The sequence below is a fragment of the Pseudonaja textilis genome, chromosome 16, assembly GCF_049901715.1.
Source record: "Pseudonaja textilis isolate UNSWEBS1 chromosome 16, rPseTex1.2, whole genome shotgun sequence".
NCBI lineage: Eukaryota > Metazoa > Chordata > Lepidosauria > Squamata > Elapidae > Pseudonaja > Pseudonaja textilis.
This window is the reverse complement of record NC_142005.1, coordinates 408,414-427,294: the sequence shown is the minus strand read 5'-3', so window position 1 is coordinate 427,294 and position 18,881 is coordinate 408,414. Positions and strand designations below refer to the sequence as shown.

The following is an 18,881-nucleotide window of genomic DNA, read 5'->3' as shown; positions in this document are numbered from 1 at the left end:
TCGTTTAGTCTGACCGTTTAATGACTGCTCAAAGCTACTTGGAAAAAGTGATGTACAACTTTTACTCGCACTTACAACTATTGCACTACCCCTGTGGTCACATTATCACAATCTGGGTGCTTGGCAATGGCTCACACTTGCAATTGCAGTCCAACTCCCTCCACGAGTAGGCGAGTCAATTTCAATGGCTGTCCTGTCTCTTCTTTAAAACCTCTAGTGATGGAGCACACACAACTTCTGGTAGCAAGCAGTTCCACTGGTTAATTGTTCTATTAGGAAGTTTCTCCTTAGTTGCAGATTGCTTCTCTCCTTGATTAGTTTCCATCCGTTGCTTCTTGTCCTGCCTTCTGGTGCTTGGGGGAATAGCTTGACCCCTTCCTCCTCCTCTCTGTGGCAGCCCCTCGAATATTGGAAGACAGCTCTCCTGCCTCCCCTGGTCCTTCCCTTCATTAGCCAGGCCCAGTTCCTGAAACTGTTCATTGTATGTTTAAGCCTCCAGTCCCCTAATCATTTTCAGTTTGGTTGTAATTTCGAAAGGTCCCTAAGTGAAGTGTTGTAAGTTGAGAACTACCCTGTACTGCCAAATAAGGAAGCTATGGTCAAGAGAGAGAAAAAAATCATGAACACGTACTATCTGTCACAAAACATAGCATAACAAGCTTGCAATGCACCTTAGAGGTCATCTAGCCCAACCCTTTTTATCGAGCTGGTGACCTTACACCAGGCTGTCAATCAAGTTCCCAAGAACTGAGCTGCAGGAATCAACTCTGTCAGAAATGGTGTAGTAAGGTCTCCTCCTTGGAGGTAGGGGGGGGTTGGACTAGGTGACCTACAAGGTCCCTTCCAGCTCTGTTATCTGTAATCCCGGATCTTCTGGAGTGCCACCAACCTGGCTGAGCCAACCAAATCCACAGGAACCGACTCCTTTGGCAAAGAAAGTCGGCCGCAGCCGCTAGAGGGCGCTCTCCCAACCAAGAGAAGCGGCTGCAGCTCCAGGGAACCGCCGCTAGAGGGCCACCTCCCTCCATGACCAGCCGAGATTCTCGCAGGAGTGGCAGTTCGTCCTTCCTGCTCCGAAGGGCCCCAGACCATGCTGGCCGGCAGGAGGGTGGCGGTGCACGTCTGCAGAGGGGGCGGCTTCCCACAACGGGCCCGTTTCGACCAGGTAGCAGGGCAGGAAAGGCGTGGGGGGGCGCTGCTTGCGGGGGAGGGATAGCCTCAAGATCACATAAAGTCTTCATATCAATGGAGGATTTTGAAAAGAGGCTGGACAGTAGGGCAGGGGTCTCCAATCTTGGCAACTTTAAGACTTGTGGACTTCAACTCCCAGAATTCTGGGGGTTAAAGTCCACAAGTCTTAAAGTTGCCAAGTTTGGGGACCCCTGGTATAGGGTGTCCTGCTTGAACAAGGGGTTGGACTAGATGATCTCCCAAGGCCCCTTTCAACTCTCTTATTCTGTATACCACTTTATAATGCCTTGCTAAGTAAGACACACACACACACACACACACACACACTTGGAATATTGCATTAAAGTTTTGGTGGCCCTATGATTAAGAAGATGTTTTGAGATTCTGCAGAGTGCAGAGAAGCACAGTAAGGATGATTAGGGGGCTGGAGGCTAAAACTTACTTAGGTTGCAGGAATTGGGTATTTCTGATAATGAAGGACTAGATGGAGACACGATTGCAATGTTCCAATATCTCAGGGGCTGCCCCAAAGAAGAGGGAGTCAAGCTATTCTCCGAAGAACAGAAGGCAGGACAAGAAGCCATGGGTGGAAACTAACCGAGGAGAGAAGCAACTTAGAATTAAGCAGAAATTTCCTGACACTGAGAACAATAAACCAGAGGAACAGTTTGTCTTCAGAAGTTGTGGGTGCTCCATCAATGGAGGATTTTAAAAAGAGAATGGACCTTCACCTGTCTGTAATGCTATACTATATAGCAGGTGTCGCCAACCTTTTGGGCCTCAGGGACCACCAAACACATAATTTTAAATCCTGTGGAATGAATGTTGACTGATGGTGGCTTGCTGACACGTGTGTGTTTGTGTGTGTGTGTGTGTGTGTGTGTGAGAGAGAGAGAGTTGATCTAACCTCTCCCCCCACCCCATGAACACACAGAGGCAGGAGTGGGATTCAGATTTCTTAAGAGTGTGTTCTGTGGGCATGGCCTAATTTGTGGGTGTGGCTTGGTCATGTGACTGGCTGGGCATGGCTTATATGTAAATATAAATATTTATGTAAATATATTTTTTATAAAAATATTTAAATTTTTTATAAAAAGGGCAACTTTTACCCCAAATCAGGCAAAGAAGGCAGGCAAATTGAGTTGCTCACAGAATCATTCAGAGATCTATCTATCTGCCATCGGCTACCTAGTAGAACAGAACAGCTGATGGCCAGGGTCAAATAAAAGGAAAAATAGCAACTTAGCAGGCAAGTTTGTCAGGTAAGGAGTGAGTAGGCGGGGAGGATTCCTGCGGGCTATGTGTGTGGCGCAGCCTTGTTCCTGCACAGCCTGGATTAATTGCTTTGGGGGGGTGCTCTGCGGGTGACATTTCTCTGCAGACCACCAAAATTTTCCCATGGACCACCGGTGGGCCACGGTGGCTGTTCTAGTCCAACTCGCTGCCTCGGCAGGAAAAACCGTATACCTAGTATGACTTAAAGAAACTCGATTTGCTCCCTCCGGAGAGACCCTTCCCCCTCAGCCAGGTGCCAGAGAGGGACTGGGTGCAGGAATGATCACAACTTCTCCTTGGCTTCCAGAGCATCGTTGGCCACTGCTGCCCACCCCACGAAGACGGCGGCATCGTGCACTGCGCTCTGAAGCCCCCCCAGTTCCTCGTTTCTGACCGGGAGTTTCCTGGCTCCACCAGACTCCTCTTGAAGGTACGAAGGGATTTGTCTCCCTGGGAAACAACAGAGACTCTTCTCTGCCTTCGATGCTCCTGAGAATTTTATACAGGTAGTCCTTAACTTACAATAGTTCATGTAGTGACCGTTCTAAGTTATGACGGCACTGAAAAAAAGGACTTGTCACCATTTTTCACGCTTACGACTGTTGCAGCATCCCCCTGGCCACATGTTTTACATACAGATGCTTGGCTGCTGACTCACTTTTATGGTGGTGGCAGTGTCCTCGGGTTGCGTGATCCCCTTTTGCGACCTTCTGACAAGCTAAGTCCATGGGGAAGCCAGACTCACTTAACAACCATGTTAAGCTTAGCAGCTTAACAGCTGCAGTGAGTCGCTTAACAACTATGGGCAAAAAGGTTGTAAAATGGGGCAAAACTCATTTAACCGATATCTTGCCTTCAGGATATACATACATCTTGGGCTCAATTGTGGTTGAAAGTCGAGGACTACCTGTGTAAGCCGGGAGGAAAACTCCTGCAGGACAGTTGTAAAGTTTTTTGAATTTCTTCTCTTTTGATGGATTATTTTTCATTAGAAAGAACCCAATCCTAGTTTCAGAAGTGGTGGTGGTATGTTGTATGGAACTGAGGGTCTTTCTTTCTTAAGGGATCAAACGGGGGCAGAACTGATACCGATTCACTTAACATGCATGTTACTATTTTTTTTTAAATAAATTTTATTGATTTTACAATTAAAACAAACCAACAACACATACATAAATGAAAGAGAGAAAAAGAAGAGAGGGAGAAGAAAATAGAAAGAAAAAAATAGAAAACAATTAAAAACATTCTCATCTTCAACAGTTTGTAAGACCTCTTTTTTTATCCTTATTTTATGCCATATACACACACCTAATCCTTACATATATCTGTGTATCACTATTATGGATCTATCCTATCCTCTTTTGCCCTTTAGTGTGAAGTCTATCTTTGGTCTATCCATTTGTACCAGCAGTTCCAGCTGTTGTAGTATATTGAAGTGTCTTTATTTTTTAATGCCAAAGTTAATTTGTCCATTTCTGCACAACTTGAAATTTTTTGAATGATCATCTCCTCTGATGGAACATGAGGCTGCTTCCAACATTGTGCAAAAGCCAGTCTGGCCGCTGTCAAAATGTGTATTATTATATATTTCACTTTTTTTTATATTTGTTTATCAAAGATCCCTAACAGAAAGGACTCTGGTTTGAATTCAATCTGTTCTCTTGTCATTTCTTCCAGCCAATTTCTAATTTTCTGCCAATATTTTTGGGCTTCTGTACAGGACCACCACATATGGAAAAAAGTTCCCTCTTTTTTTTTGCATTTCCAGCAATTCCGACTCATATTGGGGTGCATCTTCACTAATCTTGAAGGAGGAAGGTGCCATCTATAAAACATTTTATAGGTGTTTTCTTTGTATGCTACTGATTTTGTAATTTTATTATTTCTACCCCAGACCTTTTCCCATTCTGTTATGGTGATGCTACGTCCTATATTCCTACTCCAGGCTATCATGTTCCCTTTTACAATTTCTTCTTCTAATTCTACTTCTAATAAATAATTATAAAATTTTGTTATATTTTTTTGGCCTGATCCTAATAAAATTTTATCTAATTGCTGGAGTTTATTGTTAATTCCAAATTCTTTCTTGTCCTGTTTATATCTACTTTGAATTTGAAGATATGCCCACTGATCAATTTTTAGTCCCCGCTCTTGAAGTTCTTGCCGCGATTTCAAATTTCCTTGTGTATCCAATAGGTCCTTATATTTAATCATTTTAGTGATATCCAGATTATTTGGGTGAATCATCGCCTCCATTGTTGAAATCCAAATCGGTATTTTTAAATAGTGTTTTTTCCATATTTTCTTCCAATTAGTTAATAATGAGTCTCTGATTAGGTGTCTGTGAAAATATTTCTGGCTAGTTTCCCCTACATCCCATAAAAAAGCATGCCACCCCCTCTGCAAGTCATGGCCTTCTAAGAATAATATTCTCTTATTGGTTAAATTCACCCATTCCTTCAACCATACTAAAGAGGCTATAATACAACTCTCAATTTGGAAGTGCCAGCCCTCCCCTGCTCTTCATATCCTGCATTGCCTTTAAATTTATTCTAGGTTTTTTTCCTTGCCAAATTTTACAGTTATTTTATTAAGTTCTTCACAAAAAAAATTTGTGTACTTTGATTGGGATCGTCTGAAATATATATAGAAATTTTGGAAGAATATTCATTTTAATAGCAGCAATCCTGCCTAATAATGAAAGTTGCAGCTTGCCCCATGTTTCTAAATCCTTCTTTACCTGTTGCATCAATTTATCATAATTGTTTTCCTTAAGCGTCTTACAATGTGCTGTCAACCATATTCCTAAGTATTTAACTTTATCAGTTGTATTCCCATAACTTCTTCTAGTTCTATTTTCTGTTTTTCTGTTAAATTTTTAGTCATTAATTTTGTTTTCTTCCTATTAATTTTAAGTCCTGCTACTGCTCCAAATTGTTCTAATTCATTCATCAATGTTTGTCCTCTTTCTATTGGTTCCTCAATGAAAAAAATCATATCATCCGCAAACGCTTGCAACTTATATTCTTCTTTCTTAACCTTTAATCCTTTTATGTCTGGGTTCTGTCTAATTTGCATTAGTAATGCTTCTAATGATAATATATGAAGAGCAGGGGTGAGAGTGGGCAGCCCTGTCTGACTCCTTTTTCATGCATGTTACTAATTTAACAATTGCAGTGAGTCACTTAAACAAATATGGCAAGAAAAGTCGTAAAACGGGGCAAAACTCACAACAAATGTCTCGCCAAGAGATATAAATTCTGGCCTCAATTCTGGTCATAACTCGAGAACAACCTGTAGTCATTGTGCTTGTAAATCGAGTCATCACCTGACCGGATGCCATTTTATGACCATTCTTACCATTGTCATTAAATCAATCACAGAGTAATCATTCTAATCTGGTTTATCCAACGATGGGAAAAACGTCAGAAGAGTTGCAAAATGCGATTGTGTGACCGCGGGACGGTGCAACAACTGGTTGTAAATGCCAACCGGCTGAAGAAACAGCAAAGCAAAAAACTGAATTTTGACCAGAACTGTTCCTGTTAGGCATAATTAAGGGAGAATATAGCAAGACTGACAGATATATTATTGTACATATAACAACTGCTGCTAGGATTATATATGCACAGCACTGGAAACGGGGAGATATACCACAAGAGGGAGCAGTGATAAGGAAAATACTAGACTGCGCAGAAATGGACAGGCTGACTTTAGAGTTAAAAGATAGAGAGGAATTGATGTATTATTCAGTCTGGGGCGCCTGGTGTATATGGTTTGAGAATAGAAAGAAAAGTAATACTGTAATTAAAGAATATGAAGTTATATGTACTGAATGTAGAATTAACAGAAAATGTACTATTTAACCAGTGGTATAAGCAAGAAGTAAGGAATAGAGAATTAATAGAAAAAGTAATATGTAATAATTGCAATGTAATAGAAAATTAAATCTAAGAATATGGTTAAGAAATGTAAATGATGTCTTCAATGTTGATGCAATTGTTTTTTTTAATGTTTTAAAATTGTTGGGAAAACTGAATAAAGTCTATTAAAATGCGCAGAAATGATCAGATTAACTATGGTATTAAAAAATAAGGAAGAAGGTGATTTTTTAAAAAAATATGGAATATATGGTATAATTGGCTAAAAAAAAAGGAACTAAAGATGTTTAGTGAAAACAACCAAAGAAACCCTAAAGAAGAATTGGATATATGACATATTGTGTATGTGAATGTATATATATGTAAAATACTGCAAATATATAAATATGGTAATTTAATAATAACATAAATAAGTAAGGACTTAGTAAACAAGTGATAGATTTATTGGTAGTAAATGAATCGAACTGTCACTGAAGAATATGCATACTGTTATAACAATACGGTAAAATGTGAGAACTTGTTTCTCTTTTTAAAATTTTCTTGAAATCTTGAATAAACTCTTAAGTGAGTACTCATGTCAAGATCTCCCTGTATCACGAGTGTGAAATCTTCCATTTCCAGGATCCTGGCTACTTTTTTCCCCGTTTCTTTTCCAGCGCCCCCCCTTCTGTCCCATCAAGCATTTGACTGCAGAGCAAAGGGCTTCTCTCCCCACAGAGACTCGGCACCAGGGGGTGGATGTCGGGGTGGCCGTTCTCCTGGAGTCCGCAAACCAAAAAGTTTTGTTGACCCGTCGGGCGAGGATGCTAAGTCTCTTCCCCAATACTTGGGTGCCTCCTGGTAAGAACCAAAGTGGGGGGGATCGGGTGCAAGAGGATGGTAAGGCCTAGTGGTGGATTAAGGCTCACTGGTGCCCTAAGCACTGACAAATCTTGGTGCCCCTCTCCTTTGTACATACTGTACAAACCAACCCCTTATTCTCAACTTTGTGGTGCCTGGTGTCGTAAGCATGTGCTTAGTCTACTTCATGGTTAATACACCACTGGGAAGGCCGCAGAGACCCCTGTAACCCCAAGGATAGCAATAGCCCTTAGACTTATACCTGCTTCACAGTGCCTTCAATCACAGCCCTCTCTAAGCGGTTTACAGAGTCAGCCTCTTGCCCCCAACAGTCTGGGTCCTCGTTTTACCCGACTTCGGAAGGACAGAAGACTGAGTCAAACTTGCGCCGGTCAGGATCGAACTGCTGGCAGTGTGCAGAGTTAGCCTGCAATCCTGCATTCTAACTACTGGGAAGGAAAGGAAGGAAGGAAGGAAGGAAGGAGTACTTACATACCCCTTCACAGTGTTTCACAGCCCTCTCTACGCGGTTTACAGAGTCAGCCTCTTGCCCCCCAACAATCTAGGTCCTCATTTTACCCGACTTGAGCCTGATCAGGATCGAAGGAATCAAACTCCTGGCAGTGAGCAGAGTTAGCTTGCCATGCTGCATTCTAACCACTGTGCCACCACGGCCGTTAGGACGCCTTTGGCTTAGAAAAGCGCTCCAGCCCCTCTAATCTTCAAGCTTAAGATTTTCTTTTGGTAGAAAAGTTGCGTTGCTCACTGTAAGCAAACAGATCCTGAAGTCAGATAACTGAAGAGCCCGTTAGCTGAAAGATTAAGTGGTTAATCAGAATAGAGCTGGAAGGGGCCTTGGAGATCATCTAGTCCAACCCCCTGCCCAAGGAGGAGACCCTATGTCATTTCAGACAGGTGGCTATCCAATCTCTTCTTCAAAACCTCCATTGTTGAATCACCCACAACTTCTGGGGGCAAAATTAATTGTCTTCTCTGTTAGGAAGTTTCTCCTTAGTTCTAGGTTGCATCTCTAATACACGGTTGTTAAATGAATCTGGCTTCCCCTATTGACTTTGCTGGGCAGAAGGTTCCAAAAAGGGACCACGTGATCCAGGGACACTGTGACCGTCATAAATATGAACCAGTTGCCAAACTGACTTAGCAGCTGCAGTGATTCAACTAGAACAGAATACCTTTATTGTCATTGCATTCCACAAATACAATGAAATTTGAAAGCTACTCCAGCACCGTGCCCCAAACACCACATCACACTCACACTACAGAATATTTAAAAATTAAAATAATAATAATAATTAAAAACCTAATCTAAAACCTAACTAAAACATTCAGTAAGTTAAATAGTTTAAAAATGCCACTATACAACTGAGGCCCGAAAGGTTGTAAAATGGGGCAAAACCCACTTAACTGATGGCTCGCTTAACAACAGAAATTTGGGATCAGTTGTGGTCATAAGTTGAGGACTACCTTTACTGAATCTAAGTTTTCAGAAGCAGCCAGAAACTGGCTTTTTTTTTTTTTGCCTTGCAGGTGGCCATATTGAACCGGAAGAAGAGGTAAGGCCTTTTTTAAAATCCAAACCAAAAAGGGAGAATCCAGAGAGAATCATCCAAGGGCAGAAATAGGGAGCTTTTGCTGGGAAATGTTAAGAGTTTGCAGAAATCCAAGCAGCACACGCATAAATAAATCAGCAGGATTCATTTATAGAAGCAACCTTTTTGTATACAATATAATATAAAACATGATGCATGTATACAATACCCATCCAGCTCTTGCAATGTGGCAGCAAGGTCAAGGATAAGAAGCAGAAGCAATCAGAACCACAAGAACTCAGAAACAATATTAAAAGCACAGAAGCGCACCAACTCTTATATATATAGCCCAGTTACCCTAAGGCAAGCCCAGGCTCCAAGCCATCTGACATGGCTCACAACGGGTGCTCATAATTTCTTATATATTGAACAGAAAATTTGGCCAGTATTTTACAGGCTTTTAACCCAGACTTCTCCAACCTTTCCAGGTTGCTGGCCCGAAAGGAGTGGAGGGGTGAAAGAGAAGATGGTTGTGGGAGGGGCAAGGTATGTGTGTGTGTGAACACCCGTTGCTCACACGAGTAGGGCTGTGAGAATCTGTGATGTGGGGACTCGCAAGTGGGGCTTGTGCGCAACTACCTGGGGGCCTGTGGCCAATGGGTTATGGTCCTGTTCTAACCCACTTGGAATCCTCAAATCCTGATGAGAAGAAATTCTGTCTTTGCAAAAGGTTAAAAAAAAAGAAATGAAGGCCGCCTGTGTCGGAATGGGCCCAACTCTCCTCTGGACAATTTAACAATTAAATTTTATTATTTGAAATAAATAAAAAAATGTTTTTATTGTTGCCATTCGCATTTCATTCTGTCTCTCCTTTGTCCTCCTTTCTTTTAATGATTCTTGTTCTTTCTGCGCCAACTCAGGAAGCTCAAACTGCCCAAGGAGCTGCTAGTTCTGCCGAGGAATGATTGAGTCTGTCATCTGCACCTCTATAACTGTCTGGTTTGGTTCTGCAACCCAGCAAGACAAACAGACTTCAGAGAGTAATTAGGACTGCAGAAAAACCAATTACTATCAATCTGCTTTCAATCGAGGGCCTGTATATACTGCACCAGTCAAAAAGAGGGCTGTGAAAATATCTCCAGACCCCTCACATCCCGGACATAAACCGTTTCAACTCCTACCCTCAAAACGACGCTATAGAGCCCTGCACACCAGAACAACTAGACACAAGGACAGTTTTTCCCCAAACACCATCACTCTGCTAAACAATTCCCATAACACTGTCAAACTGCTTAGTCAAACTGTATTACTATTACTCTTCTCATCCTTCCTATATTACATATCTCTTCCAACTTATAACTATAACCATGTTGCTTGTATTTTTACAATTTATATTGTTTTATTTTTTCTCTAACATGATTTGATTGCTTATTAGTAGCCTATATCACTAAGTGTTGTATCTTAAATACTTGACAAATGTTTTTTTTTTATGTACACTGAGAGCTTATGCACCAAAGACAAATTCCATGTCTCCAATCACACTTGGCCAATAAAGAATTCATGTTCTGTTCTGTTCTATTCTATTCTATTCTATTCTATTCTATTCTATTCTATTCTATTCTATTCTATTCTATTCTATTCTATTCTTTCTCTGCTCTGCTATTCTATTCTGAATTCTATTCTATTCTATTCCACCATTTCTTTGATTATTAGTGTAACTTTTGTCCCATGGCAAAATGGCCACGGCGAGTTGTCTCATTCTGACATAGACTGCCTTCATTTTTTTTTTAGCCTTTTGCCAAGACAGAATTCCTTCCCTGAATCCTTCAGGCCTTCTCCCACCAGGCCTTCAGGATTCCACGTGGGTTAGAAGAGGGGTTCCCCCCAACCTGTGGTGAGAGGCTCTCTTCGGAGTCGCAACTGCCCCGATGCCCACCGATTTCAGGAAGCTGCCCCTTCTCCCACCCTTGTTTCTTCCTTGTCCGCAGCTGCTGGATGCCGGGCTGCGGGAGCTGCAGGAAGAGACTGGCTTGCACCTGAAGGATGGGCAATTGTGCTGGGAACTGCTGGCCCTCTGGGAGGTAAGAGGACCCCCAAGATGGGTCTTGTGATGACGCAGCTGTGGCTCACATCAGGTGAGGGTCTTGTGATGGAGAGGTCAGGTCGGGTGAGGGTGATTGGGAGGTGAAGTGCTGGTTTTGACGCGGTTGCAGGCGTGGTCTTCATCCAGTTCTGACCGGTTCTGGAGAACCGGTAGTGGAAATGTTGAGTAGTTCGGAGAAGCAGCCAGTCCCGCCTCTGACTGGCCCCGCCCTCATCTATTCTCCACCTCCCGAGTCCCAGCTGATTGGCTGGCTCTTCTTTGGTTGCCCTGCGCAGGAGAACAGAGCTGGAAAGCAGTTTAGTGGGGTGGGGAGGGAAGGGGGATTTTGCCGGAACCTTCCCCGTCACACCCACCAAGCCACGCCCACCAAGCCAGGCCACGCCCACAGAGCCGGTAGTAAAAAAATTTGAATCCCACCACTGGCTCAGAATGATGAGTTGAACCCCAATCCTGAGTAGCAAGGATGCCAGAAGAAGCATGTGTGAATGTCCCCTCTGGTATCTGCAGCTTGGCATCCCAAATAAGGACCAAGCAGGCCCTCCCTCTCCTTTGGGAAACCCCCTCTGCAGAGGTGGTCTTCAGCCGGTTCTGACCGGTTCTGGGGAACTGGTAGTGGAAATGTTGAGTAGTTTGGAGAACCGGCCAATACTGCCTCCGACTGGCCCCGCCCCCATCTATTCTCCGCCTCCCAAGTCCCAACTGATCAGCTGGGTCTTCTTTGGTTGCCCTGCACAGGAGAACGGAGCTGGAAAGCAGGTTAGTGGGGTGGGGAGGGAATTTGCAGTATCCTTCCTCTGCCATGCCCACCAAGCCACGCTTACAGAACCAGTTATAAAAATAAATTGAATCCCATCACTGGGGGTTTGCGTGGGTTGGTTGAGGATTGATGTTATCGCTGGTTGGTTGTGTGACTGATTTGAATTCTGAAGGTTTTATAGGCTGGTGGTGGGTCGATGCATCGGTGGATGGAATTGCTTGTGGAGCGCCAGGCCTTGATGAGCATGGCCGGTGGCAGCCTGGCCAGTAATTCTTCTATTGCTCTTCTATCAAAATGGGTCTTGGATTGCTCTGTAACGAAGCATTTAGAAACCAGCCCACAAGAACTTCCACCCTCCTCCTCCACCCGACTACAGCCATTCAGCGCTATTGCAATCCCATTTTACTATGTCTTGTCTCCCCCTGCAGTCAGTGTATCCGCCACGGCTGAGCCAAGGTTTGCCCCAACGCCATCACATTGTGGTCTACCTGCGCTTGGCCCTGCACGAGAGCCACCAGCAGCTCCAAGTGAGTGGGGCACGTTGGCCACGCTCCGCTCCCCACTGAGGTGTCTGCAGCAGAAGTGTCTTGCTCTTAGTAGCAATAGCAATAGCCCTTAGACGTATATACCGCTTCACAGGGCCTTTACAGCCCTCTCTAAGCGGTTTACAGAGTCAGCCTCCTGCCCCCAACAATCTGGGTCCTCATTTTATTGACCTCGGAAGGACGGAAGTCTGAGTCAACCTTGAGCTGCTCAGAATCGAACTCCTGACTATGGGCAGTTTGCTTGCAATTCTGCATTCTAACTGGAAGAAAGGAAGGAAGGAAAGAAGGAAGGAAGGAAGGAAGGAAAAGGAAGGAAGGACAATAGCAATAGCACTTATACCACTTCACAGTGCTTTTACAGCACTGGGAAGGAAAGGAAAGGAAAGGAAAGGAAAGGAGGGAGGGAAGGAAGGAAGGAAGGAAAGGAAGGAAGGAAGGAAGGAAGGAAGGAAGGAAGGAAGATAGCAATAACATTTAGATTTATATACCACTTCACAATGCTTTCCAGCCTTCTCTTACAGACAGCCTCTGGCCCCCAACAATCTGGGTCCTCATTTAACTGACCTTAGAAGGATATGGAAGGCTGAGTCAACCTCGAGCCGACAGGAATCAAACTTCTGGCAGTGGGCAGAGTAGCCTGCAGTACTGCATTCTAAGCACTGTGCCACCACATCTCCTGGCATTAATCCCAATTGGTTTGACTTTTCCTCAGAGAGCCTGAGATGACATGGACTGGGGTCTCCCTTAATTTAACTCCACAACAGCCTTGCCAGGTAGCCTGGGCTGAGACTGAGCAGCCCAAAGTGAGGCCAGCCTCAGTGACTTGAGGATCATGGCAAATTGCCTCCACCTCCTGACGTTCTTCTTAAAGCCCTCTTATTTGAATCATGGTTTGATGCCTAAGCCACGATCTCCCTGGGGTTTACTAACAGGCCAAGCCTGAAGCTCCAGAGCTGCTTCTCAAATTTAATGTTTAATTAAGAGTTTGTAATTTGGGGGGAATTTCTTACGGTTGAAGGGAGGAATGTCAACACATGAGAATGGAGGCCATGTTGTTCAAAAGACACGGAGACTAGATTGTAATGGTTCTCTTGCACTCTCCCAGTTGGGCTGCCACTGGCAGGAGCCTCAGCCTGCAGTAAACGAATCAAGGGCCTTTTGGGTTCTTGGAGGAACCCAAGAAGGGAACTGATGCTGCAGGATGGGTTGTGGGGAGCCTGCCTGAATTGTACATTGATCCAGATCTTTTGCCAGGCCAGGCTGAAGCCCAATGAAGCCGAGGTCTCCGCTGTGGCTTGGCTGGACCGCCTCACCCTGGCATCCATTGTGGCTACAGAGGATGGAGCAGAAGGCGAGGCCCCAGGGGTGGGCAGGGAGGCACCATCCACTGTCAGGTAGGTGGCAGGGAAGAGCATCCCGGTGTTCTGACCCAGCTCCCCAAACACGACAAACCCTCTGAAGTGAACGCAAAGAATCCTTTGTTAGGAGCATCGGCAACCCCCCCAAAAGTGTCTCTCTCACCGCAGAATAACAAGTCCGTCTGTCCGTCTGGGAGATGAACAGTTGTCTGCCACCCCTATTCATCTCCGCCCCCTGCCTTTGATCCCCAGAGCTAAGGTGGGGCTTTGCTAGCAGTGGTGGCTGTTCTGTCCCAAAGACCGGCCCATAGATTTCCACTGCTCTCCTCTCCTCTGCTTTCGGTGCATCCAAGCGTCAGGCACTGGATGCAGCTGTTCCTCTTCCTCATCAGCCACCTCCAGACCTGGGAGCTGTTGGCTCTCCATCTGAGGGCTGATGGACAGCCCAGGCTCCGCTTCCCCCCCCCACTCTCTCTCTGCCAGCTCCATTCCCTCTTCCCTCTCGGAGCTCTCAGGTTGCCCTGATGCTGACCCCAACTCCCACTCTTCCTCCTCCTCTGACTCGGATCCTGGAGGGGCCAGCAGCCAACAGGCCACAACACTTGGCTCTTCGCCTCTTTTTAAAGCAAGAGCAAAGGGTGTAGTCCAGTAGTCCCGAACCTTTCCAGCTTGGCAGCCCGGCCCAAGGTGTGAGTGGTAGGCATTCACACACACAGCTCCGTGTGTACAAGTAACACGCGCCCACCACTTGCGCAAACGAAGCTTCGTGCGTGAGCGGAAGGTGCTGGCATTCACGCATGAAGCTCGTCACACAAATGGAGGGCGGTTGTGTTGATGCACGAAGCCACATTTGCATGAATGGAGCTTCGCAAGCGAGCACAAGTGCCCTCCACTTGTACGAGTGGAGCTTCACACAAGCAACCCATTTCTCCCACAAACAGGCCATGGCCCGGTACTGGCCCACAGCCAGTTTGTGGATCTCTGGTCTAGTCCTCATAAACTGGCTGAAGGAAACCTAGTTTGGTCCATCGTGATTTGTTCCTTCTCTTTGGTAGAGAGTTCTCAGGAAAATCAGTCTCTTTCATTCAGCTAAGAAAAGGGCTATTATTTAAGGCTTTTCAATCTATACTATTCTGAATAGCTTCCCCTTTATATAGGCTGGAAAGAATTAAAGGTTTGTCTCGCCATCTCGACGAGGAGATGGCCCAAAGTTCTCTCCCCTTCCTGCTTTAGCTCATCATTTCTGAAACTTCCACAGATAAATGTTCACAGTTTACATTTAGAAAATCATTAAATATATGATGGTTCTATTGTCATGCAAACTAAGACCTCGGTTGAATTAATAGCTGCTTATTCCTCGTTTGAACAATTGTGGGGCCAAACTAGCACAGGAATAGGAATAGACATAGGATAGAATAGAAGATGGAGAATAGAACAGAATAGAATATATAATAGAAAATGGAATGCAATGGAATAAGAGAGAGAGAATACCGTGTTTCTCACAAAATAAGGCCGGGCCTTATTTTTTTTTGAGCCCCGAAAAAACGGCTAGGACATCTTTTGGGGGGGGGGTGAATTAATTTCTCCCCCCCCCCCGGCGCACCAGCGCCATCTCCAACAACAGCATCTGAGTCACTGCCACTTTCCCCCCGTCCCTGTAACAACAGGAAAAGATTTTTTTGAGGTACCTGGGAGCGCCACGTGCTGCATTTTGGTTTAATCCCGAACAGCTGGGTGGGCGTGAGAAGAGACGAGCAAGCGTCTCTGCTGCTGTTACCGTTGGTGCTCCAGCCTCGGGCTCTGCAAGTTTGCAAACGTCCCGGTGCACCCAGGCTGAGCTGCAGCTGTCCCTCTCTCGCTAGCACCGTCTCCAACAACAGCGGCAGCAGCAGCAGGAACCACGGAAGTTACAGAGGCGGATCCCCCACTCGAGAAGCGGCTGAAACGCTTCCACGGTTCCCGCCACTGCTGCTGCTGTTGTTGGGGATGGCGCTGGCGAGAGAGGCGCCAGCACCGGTGGGAACCATGGAAGCTACAGAGGCCTGAGAAGCGGCTGAAACATTGCCGGACATCCACGCCAACGCCGCCCACCTGCTGATCTGGGTAAGGGAGCCCTCCGTGCTCCACTATGGTGTTAGGAGCGCCTGATGGTGAGGCGTAGCTGCCCGCGGGGCACTCCTACTGGCAAGTTCCCCCCCGCCTCCCGCCCCCCAATTTCGCATATTTTAAACTAGGCCTAAATTTGGCGGGGAGGGGCTTAATTTCATTTTATGCCTAGAAAACATGCTGGGTCTTCCTATGGCGGGGGGGGGCCGTATTGTTGGAGAAACACAGTAGAACAGAACAGAACAGAATAGATGGAAAGGGACCTTGGAGATCTTCTAGTCCAACCCCTTCCTTAGACAGGAAACCCTATACCATTTCAGAAAATGGTTCTCCAGTCTCTTCTTAAAAATTTCCAGGGCTGAAGCATTTACAACTTCTGGAGGCAAGTTGTTCCACTGATTAATTGTTCTAACGCTCAGGAATTTCTCCTTAGTTCTAGGTTGCTTCTCTCCTTGATTAGTTTCCACCCGTTGCTTCTTTGACGGATCTCTTCTCTTCTTAGCAAGAAACTTGGGGTGGAGGAGACAAGGGGCAGACTGGTCCCCTTCCCCACATTTATAAAGGTCTTTGGGCATCTTGTTTCCCATTTTGAGCAGCATCATCAAACTGGAGAAGGGCTCAGCCAAGACCCTGGTGATCCCAACCGCCGCCTTCCTGGCCACGGCACCAGGGGAAAACGTGGAGTGTGTCAGCACCGGGACCAAGTACGCCCTCCGGCAGTGGCTAAACATGTCGTCCCTCTGAGCGGCCAAGGATGCTCAAAACGCCTGGGAAACACGTGGACCAATTCCCCTGGGCAGCACTCCAGGGTCCACCCGATGCCTCTCGAGTTAACTTGGCAATATTTAGCTCCAGCAATCAAAAAATTCTTGGTTTTGTTATGGATTCCAGGGGAAATCTGTGCTCGAGTCATGGTTCAGTTGCTAAAAGATAAGAAGTCTTAGTTTTTGCCTTTCCCTGGAGTTTACATTATAGTTGGTCCTCAACTTACAACAGTTCATTTAGCGACCGTTCAAAGTGACAACGGCACTGAAAAAAAGGGACCGTTATGAGAGTTTTTCACACTTACAACTGTAGCAGGATCTCCATGGTCACATGATCAAAAAATCAGATACTTGTGTCCTGACCAAGGCTTCCTGAGTCCATAATTAAGCACACACAGTTAAAACAACTCATTTTATTTTCAATGCTGGTAATAAGTCCCAAGCAGTCCCTCGAGATAAGCACCCACCTTTCTTTCCTGTGAGGTGCTGCCAACAACAGAAATGCAAAATGAACTATAAAAAACCAACCAGTACAAAGTCCACACGGAGCTTCAAGGTTGAATCCGAACAGAGTGAACAACTTTGCTTCCTGCAAAGGTTTCTCTACCTTTGCCTGTTCTTTATACCTTCTGGGAGGGGCAATCACCTCCCAGCCTTACTCCCAAGTCGCCCCCTTTTGTCTCAGCTGCTCTTGCCTTCTAGCAGCTCTGCACATACGCACACTGAGCACAGGCTCCCCTTGCTCCTCTGCCTCGCTGCTGCCAGACTCCAGAGGCAGCACCCCACTCCCAGATGGTCCTGGCCCCATCTCTGCATCAGATGCAGGACCCTCGTCTGAGTCCTCGCCAGACTCTCTGACTGGTTCCCTTTCTCCCCACTGTCAGAGTCCGCTGCCGTCTGCACAGGCTGGCGGCAAACCACAACAGGGGTCACTGTAAGAGCAGTAAAGCATGTGAAAGCCACCGTTTTATGACCTTTCCTGCCACAGTTAAGGCAATTGTGGCAGTTGTTCAATTAGTAACCCAGTGTCAGTCCTGGAGCCATTCCCTTCCCCTGGCACTTTCCGGGCTGCCACAGCAAAGTGAGTCGAGATGTGGGAACAGGACAGGGGGAAGTAGATATACCATGTTTTCTCGAAAACAAGACCCTGTCTTATTATTTTTGGCCACCAAAAAAGGCACCAGGTCTTATTTTCGGGGGATGCCCTCCACTGACTTACCTCACTTGCGCGCGTCGCCCCCGGCCCCCTTTTTGCTGTCAGAAGCCTTCAGGAACTACTTCTGCAGCCGGCAAGACTTTGCTGAAGGTCTCTGCAGGGGATAATGGAGCTCTGGATCGATCCAGAGCTTTGTTACCAGCTACAGAGGCCTTCAGGAAAGCCTTGCCATCTGCAGAGGAAATGGGCCGACAAGGCAGGTGTCACAGTGTGCAAGGCCTGGCTGCAACTGTCCAAAGGTAAGTAGTAGGGCAGCTTCACCTCCCCCCAAGCTTAGAGTGGGCGGGATCTTAATTAGGGCTTATTTTGGAGGTAGGGCTTATATTGGGCGCACATGTAAAAAAAAATCAAGCTAGGATTTACTTTCAAGTAGGTCATATTTTTGGGGAAACAGGGTAGCAGGGGGATTGTAGCCAAAATAAAATTCTTCCCTCTGAGAACCAAGGATTTTCCCACCAGGTATAAGGAGGTGAGATATGAGACGAAGCGACCCTTGGACTGTGGCCTGACTGGACCGTGTGAACGACTACATGGGCAGGGGAAAGAAAATTCTAGAATTGGGTATCCCCAGATGTGCCAATGACATGCCTAATAAATCTATGCTTTGAGGAACGTGCCTGCCTTGGCGGTTTGATTCTGTTGGGTGTGTTACTTAAAACCCTGACACCTGGTTAAGGGAATCGCTGCAGTTCTTAAAGGTACTAACATGATTGTTAAGTGAATCCAGCATTGATGTTGCTTGTCAGAAGGTCGCAAAAGGGGATCAAATGACCCCAGGATGATGCCACCGTCGTAAGTATGAGTCAGTTGCCAAGTGTCTGAATTTTGATCATGTGGCCCTGGGGGAGGCTGCAACGGTCGCAAGTGTGAAAAATAACACATCACTTTTTTCAGGGATGTTTTAACTTTGGTCGCTAAATGAACTGTTGTAAGTCGAGGTCTACCTGTATCCTACAAGTATGTCGATGAAGATTTTCAGTCACCCAGGTAGAATTGTCTTGGAAATTCAGGCATGACAACTGGCCTTATTGTTACCAACACTCATAAAAATAAAAACTATGAGAAAAAAAAACCTGCTTACATTTGACTCTTAACTACTTAAATTTCAGGGGTTACCTTTATTTAAAAATGTTTTTTTTATTTTGAGGAAGGGAAATAATTTGCCATGAGTAAATAGTGCTATAGATCCCAACATTGACCTGTTAAGTCGTATATCCCCATTAACAAATGTGAGTCAGTCTAGTATCCAAATGTTGTTCGCGTCCTCAAACCTCTGTCCAGTCCCAACTATTAA

At 45.5% G+C, this 18,881-nt stretch overlaps 1 protein-coding gene across 2 annotated transcripts; it reads left to right on the top strand.

Moving 5' to 3' along the window:
- Window positions 1-971: 971 nt before the first annotated feature.
- On the top strand, window positions 972-18,659 carry NUDT17 (nudix hydrolase 17). 2 transcript variants are annotated; one of them, XM_026721819.2, is made up of 8 exons: window positions 974-1,165; window positions 2,774-2,896; window positions 7,004-7,187; window positions 8,736-8,761; window positions 10,726-10,818; window positions 12,027-12,125; window positions 13,398-13,537; window positions 16,204-18,659. In XM_026721819.2, the coding sequence occupies exons 1-8, from the start codon at window positions 1,091-1,093 to the stop codon at window positions 16,349-16,351; spliced, it is 888 nt and encodes a 295-aa protein (XP_026577604.1). In that variant the 5' UTR covers window positions 974-1,090; the 3' UTR covers window positions 16,352-18,659. The 2 variants fall into 2 exon arrangements, with proteins under 2 accessions (XP_087769886.1, XP_026577604.1); XM_087913760.1 differs by lacking the exon at window positions 12,027-12,125 and having other exon boundaries at window positions 972-1,165.
- The last annotated feature ends 222 nt before the right edge of the window (window positions 18,660-18,881 follow it).

Coding starts and splice junctions, on each gene's coding strand:
- NUDT17 (XM_026721819.2), top strand. CDS start 1,091: ATGCTGGCCGGCAGGAGGGTGGCGGTGCACGTCTGCAGAGGGGGCGGC. Junction 10,819..12,026: donor AACTGCTGGCCCTCTGGGAG/GTAAGAGGACCC, acceptor CTCCCCCTGCAG/TCAGTGTATCCGCCACGGCT. Junction 12,126..13,397: donor AGAGCCACCAGCAGCTCCAA/GTGAGTGGGGCA, acceptor ATCTTTTGCCAG/GCCAGGCTGAAGCCCAATGA.